General features: G+C 61.5%; 1 protein-coding gene across 1 annotated transcript; it reads right to left on the bottom strand.

Moving 5' to 3' along the window:
• Positions 1–156: 156 nt before the first annotated feature.
• ARAP3 (ArfGAP with RhoGAP domain, ankyrin repeat and PH domain 3) lies at positions 157–18,903 on the bottom strand. The gene is made up of 33 exons (XM_086621840.1): positions 17,831–18,903; positions 17,124–17,182; positions 16,725–16,798; positions 16,422–16,492; positions 11,820–12,092; positions 11,499–11,568; positions 10,636–10,756; positions 10,231–10,415; positions 9,298–9,404; positions 8,989–9,188; positions 8,767–8,852; positions 8,412–8,594; positions 8,006–8,168; positions 7,612–7,743; positions 7,385–7,538; positions 7,150–7,252; positions 6,712–6,910; positions 6,558–6,621; positions 6,075–6,238; positions 5,706–5,918; positions 5,437–5,542; positions 4,775–4,922; positions 4,512–4,580; positions 4,179–4,253; positions 3,940–4,054; positions 3,650–3,778; positions 3,329–3,462; positions 3,080–3,162; positions 2,836–2,871; positions 2,094–2,157; positions 1,851–1,988; positions 1,479–1,517; positions 157–840 (listed from the first exon to the last, which is right to left on the bottom strand). The coding sequence occupies exons 1-33, from the start codon at positions 18,901–18,903 to the stop codon at positions 157–159; spliced, it is 5,514 nt and encodes a 1,837-aa protein (XP_086477966.1).
• Positions 18,904–19,149: the final 246 nt, after the last annotated feature.

Below are 19,149 nucleotides of genomic sequence, written 5' to 3'. Positions count from 1 at the left end.
TGCCGAAACGCGCGGGCAGCCTTTTATTTTCCCTTTTAATCGCTTCCTGTGGCACTGGGCCCAACGGCAGATGCGAGACCACTGCCCCTCAGCATCCTGGTCCTCACTAAGTCCCCTGGTCCCCACCAGTCCCTGCCTCCCAGCCCGGATCCAGGGTCAGGAGGAGAAGGAGGGCACGGGCTCCCCGTTGTGGGAGCGTGGGGTACCCATCGTCGCCGCCACCGGGCACGACTTGACCCCCAGGTCAGTGGCCGTCCCTTCGGCACAACGGGTCACGTCACCGGCTGGCCTGACCCCGGTGCCCTGGCCCTCGCTCTTCCTCAGGATGACGCTGCTGAGCTCCTGGATGAGTTTGTCGTTGATGGGCGAGGGAGGCTGCATGTGCCTCTTCTTGGGGGTCTCCAGGGAGGTCTCTGGGCTGGCACTGCTCCCCGGTGTGGCCACCTGGTGCCAGTCACTAGCCAGCGCCAGGGAAGGCTCCACGTTTCTCTCCAGAGAGGCCGTTTTGGTGGGTCTGAGCCCCTGGGCTGGAGCTTTGTCGCTCTCCAGGTTCAAGCCCCTTTCGAGGGACAGGGCTTTGGTGACGGAAGGACCTGCCACGCTCTGGGCCGGGCTGGCGGGCAACGAGGAGCGCAGTGCCGTGGCCGGGGGCTGCTCGGGGAACGGGGCTGGCTTCTTGGACCTGTCCACGGGGGGCACGGCCGACAGGTCTGCCAGCAGCCCCCGCTCCAGATCCAGCGCAGCCAACTCAGGGAAGTTGCCCACCTCCTCGTAGACAGGATCGGTGTCTGCCTCCTTCTCCTGCTGCTCCTCCAGGGAGTCCTGGTGCATCTTCATGGGCTGGGGGAAGGAGGGTGAGTCAGGGTGAGGGGCACTGACCGCACCACTCAGCCGTACCCCTCCGTCCCCAATTCCCGGCACTCGGATGCTGCCCGGGTAGCCTTGTCCCCTTGCTGTGGGGTTGATGCCCGCATGGGACCCACCCTCCATCAGGTCTCTTTGCTTGGGCACTGCTGCCCTTTTTTCCCCCATCACTCGCAGAGGGGAAGCGTTTCGGTTCTTGCCGAGGCACGGTCCATGCCACCAGCCCAGTGTCCCTTGGCAAAGGCAGTCTGAGGCGGGTAGGGCAGATGGGTGCCCATGCAGAGCACAAAGCCAGGTGAGGTGAGGTTCAACCAGGTGGCCCCCACCGAAATACCCTGATGACGAGGAGGACCTAAACCTACGTTCAGCCCCTCTGGGCAATTCAGGGCCCAATGGGAGAGGTGCTGGGAGCTGGGCTGGACCATTGTGGTCTTGCTTGCGTACACCGGGACCATACAGGGACCCCCCCAGCCCAGGGTGTGGGACACACAGAGCAATGGGCACCCCCTCCTCTGCCACACGGCGTGGGCAGGATGGCCCGGGCACATCTCCGAGCACAGGTGGGCACAGTGCAAAGCCAGCGACGGACGCACTCCAGGCGTGTGGGTACTTACAAAGAACATGGACAAAGTCCTTCGCGTGTGCAGGCGGCGCTGGAAACAGAGGAGACAGGCGGAGGTAAGCACGTGGCAGCGCGGAGCAGGGCCACGGATGCCTCGGCAGGCAGAGGACTGGCAGCGGGGCACAGCACCCCGTGTGCCCGCACGGCCCTGCGCGCACGGAGAGCTGCCACGGACACGGGCGCGAGCACAGCATGCAGCACGCACACACCGCCGAGCGCAGGACACACACCCAAAGCATCCACGGATGCCAGGCGGCGTGCACCCACCTCCGGGGTCACGGGCTGGGCGCGCGCATGGATTGGGTGCATGGATCTGGGTGGGGGCAGGAGCACCCGCGGGCAGGGGTAGCTGTGGGGGCTTTACCAGGGTCTGGTTGGCAGAGAGCATGGTGGTGTCAGTGCTGTCCCCATGCAGGGGCACCAGCGGCATGGTACCGAACTTCTGCTTGGCGAGGTCGGAGGAGGAACGCCGGCGCATGATCACGGGGCGCAGGTCATCGTGCTGTGCACATGGACAGGGTGTGGAGAGGGGAGGTCACGTCAGGCTGCCCTGCCAGCCCCCCTCTCATTCCATCCCAACTGGGAGGCACTGCCAGCCTGCACCCACCTGAGCCTTGAGGATGCTGGTGGTCCAGTCCCACAGCTCAGCCTGCCCCGAGCACACCAGGTACCTGCAGAGGAGTCAGCTGAGAAGCTGCCAGGGAGCAGGGCCAGCAGGACCCACGTCCCTTGTCACCTTGCCCGCGAGCTCCGGGGCAGTCAGGCACAACTACACCCACTGGGGCTGCACCACCAAAACTCTCTGCGTGCCCAAAGTGCCGCTTCCAGGCAAGGCGAGAGCTTGTCAGGCACCCACGAGGCACCTGGGCTCAGCTGTCACCCTTAGAAGAACATCTCAACCCCATGTCGGGGCAGGCAACGTGCTCATCAGCGGTGCCAGGGATAATGGGAACAGGATCAGCAGGATGCACGGGTGCACCTGGGCACCCAGGGGTGCAGGGGCACTCGGTGTTGGATGCACGGGGACGCAGAGCAGCACTGGGTGAAGGCTGGCAGGCAGCACAGCCGTGCGGGTGGCATGCACACCCAGGCAGGGTGGACAGGTCCCTCTGGAGCCCGGTGCTTGGAGGATGCATCTCCCAGGGTGTGGATGGAGAGGTAAGGAAGGGTGTGTGGTACGGAGGTGGATTGCCCCTGGAGCCTGGCCCCCACCTTGTGCCAGGGAGCACGTGGCCCCACTGCTCCGTCCCTCCGGTGCCCCAGCTCTGCCCTGGTGTCCCACTCCCACTAAAATTGGAGACAGGTCTCAAAGCCCCCCTGGCCCCAGGACTGCAGGGGCAGATACTCACAGCTGCTGCTTGTCCAGGGTCAATGTGAAACCCCACCTGGGGAAAGCAAGAGACAGGCCATGGGGCGGCATCGCCAAGCTCCCACAGCCCAGGGTCTGTGGGGGGCTGAGCTCGCCCCTTGGGCCAAGGCTTGTCATGGTTTTGGGTTCTGGCAGGGCTTGGCATGGTCCCAGTGGCTCGGTTTGTGTGCTGGGTGCAGGGGGTGAGGACTGAGGGATGCATGGCCGGGGAAGGTCCCACTTACTGGGCTGGTGGCTTCAGCTTCTTCCTAATGCCCATGTAAACCTTGGCTGCATCCAGGGGCCACTCGCGCTCCGGCTTGGCACTCTGGGGAAGGAGATCCATCGGGTCAGCCTAGCTTGGTGCCAACCTCCCTGCCAGAAGGACAGCCACCACCATGCCACCGCTGTCCCCCACTCCACCCCCTCCCCGCCTCTCCTCCCGCCCTCGAGGTGCTGGTCCATCCCCGCAGCATCCCCCGGGGTCGGGGTACCCTCTTCTCCTTGAGCAGCAGCAGCCTCCGGTCCCGGATGACGAAGTAGCGCTCCTGAAACTTGTTCCCCAGCAGCTTGGGGGGCTCCTCACGACATTTCAGCAGCCCACACTTGGGGGTCTCACGCTTGATGCCTGCCCAGTGCGGGGAGACGGGGGTCAGGGGGGCTGGGAGCATGTGAGGGTGGCTTGGGTATTGCAAGGGGACCCCACCGTGGGTCTCAGGGACGTGTTCCCAGTGGCTGCAGGGCACGGGGAAGGTCGGGCAGAGCTGTCCCTCTCTGGGGACACGAAGGGCTGGGACCCTTTGTGATGGCCTTACCTGTGAAGAGACAGCTGCCCTCGCCAATGGGGACCTTCCTCACCAGCAGATACGCGGTGCTGGGCTCCGGGAGCTTGCACCACTGCAAAGCTTGCTCCAACACCTTCTCCTTGGGGTGTAGGGGCCGCTCTGGGGAGGCAGGGACACTCTTACTATTGTGTCCCCTTCCCCGTGCCAGTCCCCATCCCCTGTGCCACCAGCAGCAAGCCAGCCTCCTGTACCCCACACCTCTTCCTCACCAGCACAGCCATGCCGAGAGCATCCCTCCGTGCCATCCCCACCATGCTCACCCAACTCCCCGTTCTCCAGGGCCTCGAAAGTCAGCCAGATGTCCAGGCTGGCCGCGACATTGCGCATCTCCAGCACATGGTTGGTGAGCTCCTCTGCCGTCATCGTGGGGGACACCTGGGGCCGGACACACGAGGAGGTGTGGTGGGTGGTGGCAGGATGGGTGCCAGGGACAGGCTGTGCCAGGAGCCTGCATCCCTCTGCCCTTCTTCCTCCGGCACGGCCCTCCTTTGGGACTCACCTTCAGGGTGACGCAGCAGTCGGGCAGCTTCTGCTCCAGGTAAACCTCGATGATGAGGTCCCCTGCCTGTGAGAGCTGGGGGAAGAGTGGGTGGCATTGGTGCTGTGCTGACATGGGTGCTGTGCCCATTCCCTCTCCCCAGGACTGGAGGTGGTGTCCCGGGAGCTGGGGCTGCTTCTCCCCTGGGCAGGAGCCACAAGGTGATGGGAAAAGGGGAGACGTGGGGGAAGGTTCTTCCCCAAATATCTGGTGGGGGACAGCGGGGACCCAGGGCAGTCCCACCAGCCCAGAGGTCCCTGACGTGATGGGGTCCGGCAAGCACATCCCTAATACCTGGGTGTCCTTCCAGGTGGTGATCAGACTGTTCTCCAGATCCATCTGGGATACCTGGTCCTCGTCAATCTGTGGGAGGAAGGGTGCACGGGGTGAGAAGGGAGACACATGGAGTCAACGTGGAGTGGGGTATGGCTTGAAGACACATGGCCAGGCTGGAGGGATGTCGGAGGGGGGCAGAGGTGGGCAGTATGGGGGGACACAAGGGGAGATGAACAAAGCCAGCATGGAGAGAGCTGGCAAGACCCCTGCAGGGAGCTTACATTGAAGATGCTGACATAGTTGTCAATGAGGTCTTCCATCACCTTGACCTCGTGCTCCCCTTTGCCATCGGTCTGGAAGAGGCTGGGTGCGAAGAGCAGTGACAGGTTCTTGGTGCTCATCTGGTTGAGGTCTGCACATTTCTGCACCCTGGGATAAGGAGGATAGAGGTGAGGGGCTGGTCCCACTCCGGATGGGGTTTTGGCCCCAGCCACCCTCCTCTACCTCATACAAACTCTCCTGAAAACCAGCTTGTTTTTCCCCAGCTCCCCAGCAGTGAGAACTTCAAGCTGGGCCATTCCTGTTTGAGGACTTCCATCTGCCATCAAACCAGACAACGGCCTCACCTCACACTCTGCGTTAGGGCTGGGAATTTGGTTTCTTCCCTCTTTTTTGGACACTGGGTGAAGTTTACATCCTACAGTGAGGCGTCCCCCACTCCCAAACCTCCTGTCACTCCCCCTTGCTGCAGGACAACTTTGGGAATGTTTGAGGCGTTCCAGAGGAGCATGCTCCAACAAACCACAGCACCAGGTAGGGGGCTGGTGGGGCAGGGCACGGGCACTGGGCTTTTCCTGGCTCACAGGGATGGAAGCCACACTGCTGGTTGACCTTGGGGACCCCATCTGGACCAGGGGACCCAGCAGGGAGGTGGCCCACTGACCGATAGAGATGCCCGATCAGGGCAGCCAAGGTCTTGTGGTTGAGGCGAGGCAGGCGATGGATGAGCTCCTTGTACCGCTCCAGGCGCTGGGGCTTCGAGGAGATTTCTGGAGGGAGGGAAATGAGTCGTGGACCATTTCTGAGTCCGGTGGACGCAGAGGTGACATGGCACCAGGGCTGGTACCAGGACTGCATCCTGAGGGACACCAGCCCCAGGGGGTCCCTGGAAGACAGCCCAGCATGGGAGCAGGGGTTGGGTGAAGGAGGTACCTGCAGCCTCCTTCCACTGTGGGTGCAGCTCCAGGGTGAAGACGGGGTCCTCGAGCTCACGGAAGAACCTCTTCAGCACATCGGTGACGTCCTCGATGAAGTTGTCGTTGATGCGCAGCTTGACGTTGCGGGCGTCCCGCCGAAACTCCTCCATCAGTACCTTGATCCGGGACTTGGCTCCGTTCTTGCGGTAAATCCCCTCGTGCCGCAGCCCTGGGACAGGGACACGGAGTCATGGGGGCCCGATCCTGCCCAGAGATTCCCCAACGGGGCTGATGCCCTGAGAGAGGTGCCTCCTGCCCGCGCCCCTCGGCTACCTCATGCGTGCCGGAGGATGCTCCGGCCGTGCCGCCGCCACACCGGCCTCACCGTACTGCGTGATGAAGGCGATGCAGCTGTCCACGATGATGGGGATGTCCCCCCGGCTCAGCTGCTGGTCCCGCAGCGCGTTACCCCGGCCACCCGCCGACGCCTGGATGTCAGCGTACCACGCCGCCGAGTCCGCCCGCGACAAGCCCTGCAGGTAAAACGTCCTGAGAACGACAAGGGCAGAGAAGAGGGAATGAAGGTTGCTGGGGGGTGTGGGTTACGCCCTCCTGCCCATACGTACGGCCTGGCTCTGGCACACAGAGCCAGGCACAGCCAGGCTGAGCCGAGAGACACTCTACTCCAGCCAGAGACCCCGGGCTGGGTGACTTTCTATAAGCCCCTTTGGCCACAGCCCTGTTGTCCCAGTAGCATCCTCACCACGGGTTTGGGATCAGCATTGCCCTGCACGTCAGTGCGTTTGCCCCGGGCAGCCCGCTGAGCTCGCTTGGCACATTCCCCATCCTTCCCGCGGCCAGGACTCACCTTCCCATCTCCACCAGGATCACCAGCTCCTTCTTCTCCGGGGTCTCTGTGGAGGGAACCAGACCTGCATTGGGGTGACAAATACAGGGGTCAGAGATACGTACGGCCACCCACCACACGGTGCCTTGTCCCCGGGCTGTGACATGGCACTCACTGAGCTCCTGCAGCCGCCGGAGGTTGATGCTGTCCTCAGCCTCGTCCTCCTCGGCGGGGCAGATGAAGAGGTGGGCTTTCTGCAGGACGAAGAAGGCCCGCTGCCACCGCTCGGGGTTGAGCATGCACTTGTAGCGCAGCTGGCCCACGCGCTGGAACTCGTAGCCCAGCAGGCAGTGACAGCTCACGGGTGTGAACCACTGTGGGACGGAGCAAGAGACGAGCCGGGTAAAGACACGGCTCCATCCCCGAGTGCAGACCCCCACGAGGATGGGGGCAGGTTGCTGGGGAGGACGGGACCCCCTGCAAAAGGGAAGGAGGGCGCTTGCCACAGAGGATGAAGAACGTGGGGAGCTGGGAGGAATCACGACAGGGAAGTGGGGACAGAGCCCAGGGACCCACCAGTGGGCACAGGGTGCTGGGGCTGGGGCTGGCTCACCTTGCCGATGGCGCTGGCCCAGGCTTGCAGCGTCTTGGGCCCGTCGGTTCCCAGCTGCTGCACTTTTTCCCCGGTGAGGAAGAGTTCGAGGGTGAAGTGAAACCTGCAAAGGGTGAACCAGCCCATGAAGGGCAGCACCCTCACCCCGAACCTGCACCCAGGGCCAGACTAGACCATTGCACCAAGCAGGGAGCAACGCCCGTCCTTGCCCTTTCTGGGCACGAAATGGGGGTACCTTTCAGCTGAGCCAGGGCTGGCGAGCGCCTGGGCTCTGCTCACGCCCAGGGAGATGAGGTCCCCGCTCTCGATGTGACCCAGGACCTCGGTGCATTTCTCCGTCTCGAAGAAGAGCAGGGCCCTCTCCAGGGAGCACCACGTGCGCTGGAAGTCTGCAGGACCAGGGTGTCAGTGGCACCGGGGTGGGCACCCCACCGGCTGCCCTCCTGCGCTCCCCGTGCTTACCCTCTTTGCTCTTCTTGGCACCCGGGAGCCTGGGGGGGGCCATGGCGCGGTACAGGTACCCGCTGTGCGTCACTGGCTGCTTGATCTCATTGTAGACGTCCTCCGGACCCGGCTGCCGTGCACAGGGGCTCCCTGCGGGGAACGGTGCTGAGAGCAGGATGGGAGCAGGCACCCACCAAAGTGTGGGTGCCAGGGGCTCGGGGAGACCTCACTCATGCAGGTGCAGGAGAGGGGATGTGCCAGGTTTCCTGAAAAGGGGCTCCAGAGGAACCCACTGCCCCGCCCCATCCCAAAAGAGGGGTGCAATGGGGCAGATGAGTCCCACAGGGCAGGGGCAATGGGGTGGAGGAAGCCTCCCCATCATAACCAGATGGGACTCGAGGGTCCTCGTTACCTGAACGGTTCCTGGCCCTTTTGCTCTCCGGTCCCCACCAAAGGTCGGCCCCAGAGGCCACCTCGCAGGCCGTGGGGTCAGCTGCCATCCCAGTCTCTGAGGATGAGAAGAACTGCAGGACGGTCTTGAGCAGGGCTGGTCCTGCCACTGCAGCACACAGTGCCTGGGATGAGACAGGAGCCTTTAGGGACCTCTTCCTGGATCCTGGAGACCCCCAGCCCGCTGCCAGGGGTGCTCAAAGGCAGGCAAAGTGGGACACAACCTCCCACCTGAGCCCCTGGGACTGCCTGGCGCAGGGGTGCAGGAGCACATAGCCAAGCATGAGGGTGTTGGCATCTCAGACCTAGGGCTCTGGAGTGGTTCCCAGCACCCCAGCATCCTGCCTGCACCCCGAGGTGGTCCCTACCTGAAGCACATCCTCCTGACTGGTGTAGTGGGGATGGGGCAGGCGGTACCGACCCTCTCGGTACTTGCGGGAGATGAAGTCCCGTCTCTGCTCGGCACTGGCATCCGGTTTGAGGGCTTCGGTGGCGGGGAGGTGAGCAGCCCAGAAACGGTTGGCTCGGTCATTTCCCAGCATGATGAAGAGCTGTAGAAGAGTCCCATGGTCACGGCGAGCACCGGGGCCAGCCGGGAGGACCAGGATGCCTGGTGTCCCTGCATCCCAGGGGAGACCGTGGGGCTGCTGCCCAGTCTGGGGAAGCAGCCTGGCCCCTGAGCGTGCCATGCCAGCCCCAGTGCCCTGCCCTGAGTGCCTCTACCTGTACGATTTCGTTGGACCAGACGCTGGTGTCGAGCTTCAGGCTTTGCACCTTGGAAATGTTGGAGCCCAGGCTGCGGTGCTGCCCTGTGGGGAGTAGGAGAGTGAGAACCCCTCCATCCTGCCAGGGGAACCCACACCCCAGCCAGCACCCTGCCTGCCCAGGCAAGCTCAGCCCACCCACCCCAGACCCCCATGTGCCCCCCCAGGGAGATGTACTGGCCTGCACACTGCTTGCAGATGACCACGCACAGGTTGATGGATGCCCAGTCGGGACTCTGAGCCCAGCAGTCCGCACAGTATTTGTTGGCTTTGTTGGACCAGATCTTCTCCGCCACCTCGTAGTCGTAGAGCATCTCGGCGATGGCCTCCTGCAGGGCCTCCATCCACTCCCGCTTCTCCCGCTCCGACTCCGCCACGAAGCTACGAGCATCGGCACAATCAAAACTCAGGGGCCTGGAGCAACCAGCACCTGGGTCCGGCACCCGGCTGCTCTTCCCTGCACCTCGTCCCACCCGGATACCCGGGATACCTGAATATTTTGGAGGGGGTGACGAGCTCGAAGCTGCGGTTCTTGGCTTCGCGGATGGTGCAGCCGCGCATCTCAATCAAGCAGATGCCGATGCCCATTTTAAAGAACTGCAATTCGGAGTGACACCGGTGTTGGCTCTGCAGTACCATGGTCGTGGTGGCCACACCACCCCGGACATGCCTGTGATGCTGGGGCTGGAGCCAGGGAGCTGTGCCTGGTACCCCCCACTCCCATCACTGCTCTGCTTGGACCTGTCACATCTCTCAGCCATCCCCCATGGGCAGCCATAAAGCGTTCAGCGAGTACATTCTGCCTTAAAATGAACGGCAAGTTCTGCCCACAGCTCCCAAAACCCGGCCGTTCAAATCCCTCTGGTTTGGAGATGTGAGTCCACGTGGAGCCAGGCACATTCCTAAAGCAAGTATGGGCTTGAGCAAAACCCACAGAGGTTGGACGCTGCTCAAGCGCCCACCAAGCAACCTGGGAATGAGGTGACTGGGAGAAAAAGAAGGGTGCTGAGAAAATCCAGCAGGCAGGAGGTGGGGATTCCCGCGGGTTGGCGGGTTGGCAGAGACCTGCGTCTCAGCAGGTTTCCTGGTGATTCTGTGGTCATTGATCCACCTGTCCTATGATGGACTGGGACATTTCGGTGCGACTAGACCTAAGTGCCGGGCCGAGATGAAGATAACTGGGTGATGGCGAGGAGATCAGGAGGGGGAATCTGCTCCTGGCAGTCCCTGCATCTCCAAGTCCAGGCTCCTGCTACAACTGCCCTGTGCAGGATCTCCAGCTCCACCGTTCCTTTTCTTCTGCCCATCCTTTTCCTCTCTGCCTTCCCTTTGGCATAGACCCTGGCTAAGCTCTCTCCATTGCCCTCACCCCCACCCACCATTAGCCCTCTGTGCCAGTGGAGTGTCTGGTCTGGCCACGAACCTGCTCGCTCTTGTACAGCCACATCTCGGGCAGGCTCAGGGCTGCGAACACCTTGGACTTCTGGCCCTTCAGCTCCAGGGTGCCGGACTTCTGGCAGTGAGCCGTGTTGGCGGGCCGGGGCTGGGACCCCACCAAACGCTGGTCTATCACCTTCTGCAGTGTGGAGCACCACTCGTTCCTCTGGGCTGGGGACCGGGCATAAAGGAACGGGTCTGAGCCCTTCCCAGCAGCCCTGGCATGGAGCAGAGCACCCGGCAGGCATGGCAGGGGAGAGGTCCCCTTGCTCATCAAGTCCAGATGTTTTGGGGATGGGGTGAGAGCTGCTCCCGGGATGCTCTGGCTGGAGGAGGGAGGCAGGGACAGTTCCCTGGGGACTGGTGGGTCCTGGCCCGGGTCTTCACTTACCCTCGTTCTCAGCACGGAAGACGAAGATCCGGTGGCTGGTGAAGACCTGGAACTTGTTGTCCTTGGTGGAGCGAGCCGTCTTGATCACGGACAGCGGGATCACCCCTTTGGGGTAAGGCTCCTGGAACGAGCCCCAAGGCAGGGCTACCCACTTTTGCCCTTCCTGTGGGCCACCTCCATAACCTGGCCACCCCCATAACCTGGCCACCCCAGTACCTGCCTTGCTGGGCACACTGGTGCCATAACCACATGGGTGAGGGGATGTGGCAGGGATGCCCGCGAGCTCCTGCAATAGTGGCTGCTCTGGGGTCACGCATGGTACCTGTTTCTGCATGGGTGCCACCAGCGTGGTGCCAGCCCAGCCCAGCCCAGCCCAGCCCCGTGGAAGGATGAGAGGATCTGGGACAGGAAAGGGTTGTTGACTCATCCCATGCACCGAACCCACAGTGCTACCACCCACAGCGAGAAAAGCTCCTCCACCCAGCACATCCTCCACAGCCCCCAGGTGCTCAGCTGGGCGCTGCCAAGGGGACACCCGTGGCCGGGCAGGAGCTGAGGATTCGGGTAGGGATGAGTCCGTGACTGGGACCCAGAGATCCCTCATTTGCAGTCTGCCCCAGGGCTTGTGAGCCAGCAGGACCCCCCTTGCAAAGGGACCCTCGCCACCCTGGGCTTCCTACAGCATGAGGCTGTGTTCAGAGCCCCCCGGGCACGGGGGCCACGGCTGCGCCATCCTGGTGATGGTAAAGGAGTGTGTCTCCTCACAGAAGGACAAGAGGAGACCAAGGGGATATGGCAGCTCACGCGAGCCTAAGTGGCATGGTGCGGCCACCCCACCCTGCCCACATCCTGCCCCTTCGTACCTTCTCGCTGCTGAAGTACATCAGGTTCTTCCCGTCGAAACGGACGTAGCGCCTCTGGAAGACATAGTTCCTGTTGGGATGGCAGAAAAAGAGGGCTGTTGGGAAGGGGATGACCTCCTAGAGGACCCCACATCTGCTCTCAGACCCCCCCTTTCCCCCAAGGATGGCTGCACAGAGACCCGTGCAGCATGGCTGGGGCACCCAAGTGGGTCCTCCTGTGAGGAGGTCCTGCTGCCCCACTAGCATGGTGGCCAGTGTGCCCACCTCACCAGCCTTGCCCAAGGGGGCTTTACCTATGGGGACCATCCCCCAGCTGGACACGTACCCTGTGGGGAGAGCTTGTCCAGCCAACCACTGAGCATGGTGGGTCGGGGCTCAGTGAGCGACGTGAAGCTGGCATAAGGGGAGATGGTGAGGTCATCCAGGACCTCATCTGGGTAGAGATGGGCTGGCAGGCTGAATGGGGCACCCTCGGCCCGCGGTGCCTCCACGGTGGAGTACCCCTCCGTGTCGTTCTGGACGATGCGGTCGATGAGCCGGGACCGGGTCTCCTTGTCCTCGCTCCTTCCCTCACCACTGCACTCGCTGCTCGTCCTGTGAGAAACGGGGCCGTGATAGAGCCCGATTGCAGCAGCACAGCTGCTCCTCATGAGGGGTCCTGGTCAATGCCATCCCATTATGGGATGTCTCACACTGCTCCTGGCCCCATCCTGAGTGACATGGGTGTTTGCATCTCCATGAGCAGGGTGGGACAAGGGCTCAGCGCTCATGAGCCGAGTGAGCTCACCAGCAGCCCGAGGCTTAACCAATGATAGCAAGGCTCGGAGGAGCTGGCAAGATGGGCTTCCCCACCTTGAGTAATACCACATGGGCCATCATGCATCTCCAAACCCCTGGCATCCCCTCCTTCCCCTCTTCACTCCACAGGCAGCAAACCAGGCAGCTCCCCAGTCCCACGTCCTGCTCCCTGCTCTACACCCACCCCAGCTACCTCCTCACCAGGGGTCTCAGCCTGTCCCCTCCCTCTACCCCTCCAACATTCATGGCACCAGGAAGGTCCTTCTGCCATGACACCCTCTCGCTTGCTCTTGTGTCCACCCGAAACGTTTTGCAAAGGGATTGGGATGGACAGACGGGCCGGTGGAGCTCCTGCATCCGTCTCCTTTTCTTGGGAAGCCATGCTAAAACCCCAGCCAGGCCTGGGGAGACTATCCAGCCATAACAATAAAAGGAAATAATAAAAATAAACTGCTAAGCCTGCCCCTTCCCCTCAGCCTTCTCAGCCAGATGTTTTCCTTTCCCCGAAACGAAACGAAGAATGAAGGAAAGGCTCCAAGAAAGTCAACAAGGATGGTCCAAGCCCTGTCATAGCTTCTATCTGAGGAGCACCTGAACAAGCTGGGCATCTCCAGTGGGGAAAAGGTGAGCAATGGGGGCAGGTTTCTGAAGTCGTGAGCAGCATGAGGAGGGCAGAAAGATGTCTCCTGGCCACCACTGCTTCGGTCAGAGGAGCTGGGTGATGTCAAAGCCAGCAGGAGCAAGGTGCAGAACCAGATGGGAAAGAAGCTGCTGACCTGTGGGACTTCTTGCCATGGGATGTTGTAGAAGGAGAAATATATGGAGGAGAAACTCACTGGGGGGGTAGTGAATATGAGAAACCACCTCCAGTACAAGTCCATGTGCTAGAAATGCTTTTGGACCAGCAGAATGACCCCAAACACCTCCCCTCAACATAAATTCTTCAAGCACGTGGTTTCGAGCGCTCTGGATCGTAGGAGCCAAGGCAGTGCACGGATGCATGCTTTGACCCTGAACAGGCACCTCACGAGGCCATCAGACGTCAGATGTCCCCGAACCATGTGGGACAGAAGAAAGACCTGAAGTCTGCCTGGGAGGATGTTGGGCTGGAGCCACCCGGGCTAGGGGTCAGCTCCGGAGAAGTGGGATGGCGTATGGGGCTGAGGAGGTGGGTGGAGAGGGAAGATGGCCTGTTTGGCTCCAGTGTCTGCAAGAAGGACAAGAAATGGCCATGGGTGGCTTGGAGGCTCAGAGCACAATGAGAATTGCTATTTAATTTGGAAAACAGAGCCTTGGCAGGGTGATTCATCTGGTTGGAGTACCAGCCCGGAGTCCAGCTTCTTCAGGAGAGACTGGCCAGGGAGCGGGGTGGCTGGAGGACTCCGTACGTCATAGGCGGACATCAGCCTTGAGTGTTAGAGCCAAGTGGGAGACAGACCTGCTGAATGGGTCAGAGCAAGAGAAAAAGGGGAAAAATCCATGACAGCCCCTTCCTGCGCTGTGATTTACAGCTGCTGACACCACAAAGAGCTGGAGGATGAGTAGCATCTGGCAGGGACAAACAAAGCCCTTGGCCCAGCCAGAGTGGGGTCTCTAAGCATCCCAGAAGCATGCCAAGACCCTGGGCAACTCCCAGGTCTGCCCCTGAGGACAGGGTTGGTGGAGGAAGTCTTCAAGCAACAAGTCTGCAAAGGCCAAGTCATCTCCCTTCTCTGCTGGTGTCAGGCTGTGAAGACAACTAACCTTGGGGCCAAATGAATCCCCAGGGCAAGGAGAAGGTATTTCCAGGTCAGCAGAGCCTGGAGGGTGATGCCTGAGGTGCAGCGAGTTGGGGCATTCTCAGCCTGTCAGTGCTCACATGGGAGAGTTGGTGGAAGATGGAGGACAGGTGATGAAAGAAAGGGATCTGCTGGTGGTGAGGGGATCAAGGAGCTGCTGATGGATCTGGTTACTTCAACTGGAAGTCATGGGCCAATCAACCTGCGAGTGGGCACCTGGAGGTAGGTAGGGAGATAAGGAACAAGCTGTCAAGGACACATTATTCCCAGTATTTCTTTTCCTGCAGGGAAGGTGCCTTGAGGTGTGGGGAGAAGCAGTCCAGGTAAGCATCTCCCTGAGGATCATCTCATTGTGGGTCTTGATGCAAACCAGGACAGGGTCCACCATCCTCACCATGATGTCTGACGAGTCGCTGTCTGACGGTCCCCCGAGCTCCATGGGGTGACACAAGCACTGCTGTGCCACTGTCTGTCTCCTGCCTCCTGGGACTGATGTCTGAAGCAGGGCAGATGCTGTCCTCCACACCAGCATTTCAGAGGATGGAGCATCACCAGCTTGGATAAAGGTGCTCAGCGTCAGAGTGGGCGAATCCCACCCTACGCTCCAGGCTCTGCTGAACCCTCAGAGACCCAGCTCCCAGTTTTAAGGGGAATTTCATATTCCACGGGGATCGTGGTCAGGCTGGTGGGGCTGGTCTCGAGAGGAAAGCGTTGGAGCAGCTGGCTAGCGGGGTCCATGAGCACAATGCAAAAGGTCTTCAAAGGCTTTTCTGTCTCTTGTTCAACTCTCCACACCCCAACCACCTCAGTGGAGAGGCTCCTCACTCCTCAGTGGAGTTTTTTTTCTCCCATCTCAGGCTGGGAGAAAAAAACCTGTGAGCCGCTGCCTCTGACACTGCTGACGGTCGCATCGTGTCTCTTCTCAACAAGGCCAGGCTGAAAAGTCCCTGGTGGGTCCAGGGCTAAAAGTGCCTGGCTGATGTCCACAGGATGCTTGGATCTCAGGTCCCTGGAAGATGCTGGATGGAGACCATAGATTCATAGATTTCTAGGTTGGAAAAGACCTTAGAGATCATCGAGTCCAACCGTCCCTAATCCCCATTAAACCGTATCGCTAAGTAGATCATCCACCCTATTCTTAAACACATCCAGGGATGGGGACTCAACCACCTCCCTGGGCAGCCTATTCCAGTGACTGACAACCCTTTCAGAGAAGAAATACTTCCTAACATCCAACCTGAATCTGCCCTGACTAAGTTTACACCCATTTCCTCTTGTTCTATCACCCATCACTAATGTAAAGAGCCCTTCCCCCACCTCCCCACCATCCCTTCTCAAGTATTTGAGAATGAAGGAAAGGCTCCAAGAAAGTCAACAAGAATGGTCCAAGCCCTGTCATAGCTTCTATCTGAGGAGCACCTGAGCAAGCTGGCCATCTCCAGTGGGGAAAGGGTGAGCGATGGGGGCAGGTTTCTGAAGTCGTGAGCAGCATGAGGAGGGCAGAAAGACGTCTCCTGGCCACCACTGTTCACCATAACCCATGAACTGCTGGTTCAGAGGCTCTATGGTTCTCATCTGGTTGCAACATCTGGCTGATTGTGAGGCTGGCTCAGGCCATGCTGCAGTGACTGCCACCCAGAGCAGGAGATGGGCTGGACCGACCAACACCGGAGCCAAAAAGGCAGGGACACGGGGATGCACTGCCTGGCAAGGCCACGGGCAGAGCTGAAGGACACGGAGCTGCAGCTCGCCTCCTCCTCTCTAAGCAACACAGGAAAAGGAACCCTCCCCGTCCGAAATGGGAAGAGCAGCTTTCCTTCCTCTTTCTGAGATGCTATCAGGAGTTATGGAACGTTCAGTTCAAACGCATTTTAAAGGTGCCCCTCACAATCGCACCGTCCACCACGGCATGACAGATCTGCCAATGCTGATCTGACGGTGCTGGAGCCTTTGTGGGGGTCACACATTCCTTCATCTGGAGCTCAGAGCCATCCCAGTTCTGAGCAATCCCTGGCCCCCGTGGTGTTCCCCTGCTCCCAGCAGCCAAATCCAGGCTCTGCCTAGTGCGCAGGTGCCCCGGTGCCACTGGCACTGCCCTAATTGTGCCCCCAGAGCACCTGTTGGCAAATACTGTACCCCCGAGGGCCACCCACCAGCACGGCTCCTTCTCATCTCTGAGCCCATCGGCTCTTCTTGAGGCTGCTGATCTGATCCCAGATGCTTCTGATCTGTTCTATGGTGGAGGAAAAGCCCCCCCTACATCTCAGGTGGTCCCCAGGGGTGTCCCCTGTCCCCCTGGCATGCAAGCTCCAGATCCCGAGCCCAGCTTGGAGGAGGTGATGCCTACCTGCACTCTTCTCGCTCCAGGTCCAGCTCAGACAGCGCCTCATAGCTCTGATCGGAGGAGATGCCAGCACCCTGGGAGGAGACATTGGTGACATCTCCTCTCCCCTCTGTCCTCTCCCCATCCCAGACCTCCTCAAACTGCCTGGCCCACTGCGCGGGGGGGCTCAGCCTGCGACCCCCACCCCAGCAGTGATGCTCAGCCAGGCACCACAGTCTCACCAGCTGCAGCTCCTTCCTTTGCAGCAGCTGGTGGGACTCCGAGTGGTGGCAGGGGACAGCCACCATCCCCCCGGTCTCCTCTCACCTTCTGCTCCTGGGATGGGGCTACGTGCCCAAAGATGGTCTTGCTGTAGGGGCTGACGGGCTGCTCGCCAACCTCTGCGGGCAGAGATGTGGGAAGGAAAGGCAGTCAGCCGTGCCTGCTGCAGGGCAGCCACTGGCCAGCACTGCCAACCCTGGAGGGGGACCTCCAAACCGAGCCCACCACAGCACACCCCAACATCCAGAGCATCTGGCACAACAGAGGTGCCAGCCCAAATACGTGTGGGGCTGAGCCCTGCCTTGGCTTGGGGCCGCCCCGGTCCCCGAGCGAGGCAGGAGCATGGGGTAGGACCCAGGGGAAAGGCAGGGTGTGCGGGTGTCCCCCTCGCCCCCCATCCTTGGGGACACTGGGATGTCACGGCTGAGCACTGGGGGCTCTCACCTGGCTTGACGGTGGGTCTCTGCGGGATGGGGGGCAAACCCCCGCCGGGCCACCCGGGACTGCTGCAAAACAGGAGGGGGGTCACTGCGGCTGCGGTGGGGACGGAGTGGGAGCCTGTGGGGTTTTTCCATCCTGTTTTCCCATCTTATATGGGCTGGAGGTTGTGCCCGACCGGGGTTGAGCCTGGATCTGTCCCTTGAGATGTGCAGCATTCCCTCCCTGCTCCCAGTGCCTCCCTAGCTCCCTTCTCCTCCCCACCCCAGGACCTGCTGGGCTGCATCTCCTGGGGCTGCTGGGCATTTCCCATCCCAGCTCATCCCTCCCCTAACATCTCCCACCTTCCTCCCAGCATGACCCAGCTCCGGAGCCCTCACTCAGCCACTCCCTGACCATGGCCAGGACCCCCAGCCCTGCTGCCTGAGGAGGGCAGAGGATTGGCAGCAGCTTCTCCCCCCAAGCAGAACGAGCCATTTGGGGGGGTCCAGGCCCAGCCTGTCCACTCGGAGGGATCTCAGCTGCCCTGCGGGATCACTCTATGCAGAGCCTGGGGATGGCACAGAGCAGGTGGTGCCTTTGCCAGCACCCAGACACAGGCAGGGCCAGGCGGGGGCTGGGGTCCTGGGGGTGGGGAGACTCTTTGGATCCTCATCTCTGGCTGCTCTGCACCCCCCCTCCACTCCCTGGGGCAAGGGAAAGCATCTCCTTACTCAGGCTTGTCTTCCGGCTGGGTCAGCTCCTGCAGGGACAGAGCCGGGCGCTGACCCTGGGGACCATCCTCCCCTCCCGAGTCCTCAGCAGATGCTGGCGGGGGCTTGAGTCCTTCATAGATGACGTTGGACACCATCTCCAGCCTGCCCTGCCCTGAGCCTGGCTGCGGGGCTGCCCTGGGGCACGGCGAGCGCTCTCTCCTGGCTGGGGCGGCTGCAGCGGGCAGGGGAGGGTTGGACACAGGGTGACCCTCTGGCACGTTCCCAGGGCTGGGCTCAGCTGCTGGGACCCTCTGGCTGTGTCGTGGTGGAACAGATGGGATGGACGGGGCGGATTTCTCCAATGTCTCCAGGGTTTGTCCATGATCCGGAGCTGGAGGGGGCTGTGTCTCCTCCCGCGTGCTCTCCCGTGCTCGCAGCCGGGATACTCCCATGCCCATGGCCACAGCTGCCCCTGGGCCAGCCGATGGTGCTGGCCTGGGCTCTGGGCTCTCCAAATCTGTGGAGCTCTCCCCTGGCACAAACCCCTCCAGTACCACAAAGGCTGCAGGTGCCCTGTCGCTGACTGGGCCGTGTGTCGGTACCGTGGTGCGTGCTGGTGGCACGGGCACCAAGCCCTGCTCCGGCTTTGAGCGAGGGAAAACCGTCCTCGGCTTCGGAACCGGCTTCACAAGGGGAGGAGCAGGGTCCTTCTCCAGAGGAGATGCCTGGCTGGGTGCAGTGACACGCTGCTGCGTCCCAAAGGCGTCAGTAGCCCCTCCTGGCTCTGCTTTCATGGCATTCTCGCCCGCCTGGGGGTCATCCAGGACCTCAGTGGCTTGGAGATGGTTGTCTCCTGCTGTGAGTCCTCCCCGGGACTGACCGAGCATCCGTGTCTGCTGCGCCAAGTTCAGGATCCTTTTGCGGTGCCCGGTGGCAGTGATGCCAATCTGCTGCAGCTGGTCACCGTCCAGTGAGATGGCATCTCTGGCCACGTGGTACCCGTGCTGCTTGAAGACATCCCGGTACCTTTCCAGGTGGATGGTAGCCAGCCAGTCTGCAATATCGGAGTCAGGACCGCACGGGGAGCTCATGGCCCTGGGGTGCCTCTGCAACGGATGCTCAGCCCATCATCTGTGGAAGAAGGAGAGAAAGGGAGTGAGGAGGCAGCAGGAAGGGATGGGGGGCACGGATCCCGTGGGTGGGAGTCCAGGATGCTCCCGGAGGTCCCTCTGTCTCACCGCTCTCCCTGGAGCTGCTCTCCTCCCAGCCCAAGAAGCCATCATCCTGTTGTTCCTCAGCCCCAAGCCTCTCTGCTCCTCCCCGGAGCTGCTGGATCC

This window comes from Tauraco erythrolophus, chromosome 16 (genome assembly GCF_009769465.1).
Source record: "Tauraco erythrolophus isolate bTauEry1 chromosome 16, bTauEry1.pri, whole genome shotgun sequence".
NCBI lineage: Eukaryota > Metazoa > Chordata > Aves > Musophagiformes > Musophagidae > Tauraco > Tauraco erythrolophus.
This window is presented reverse-complemented; position numbering and strand designations above follow the sequence as displayed.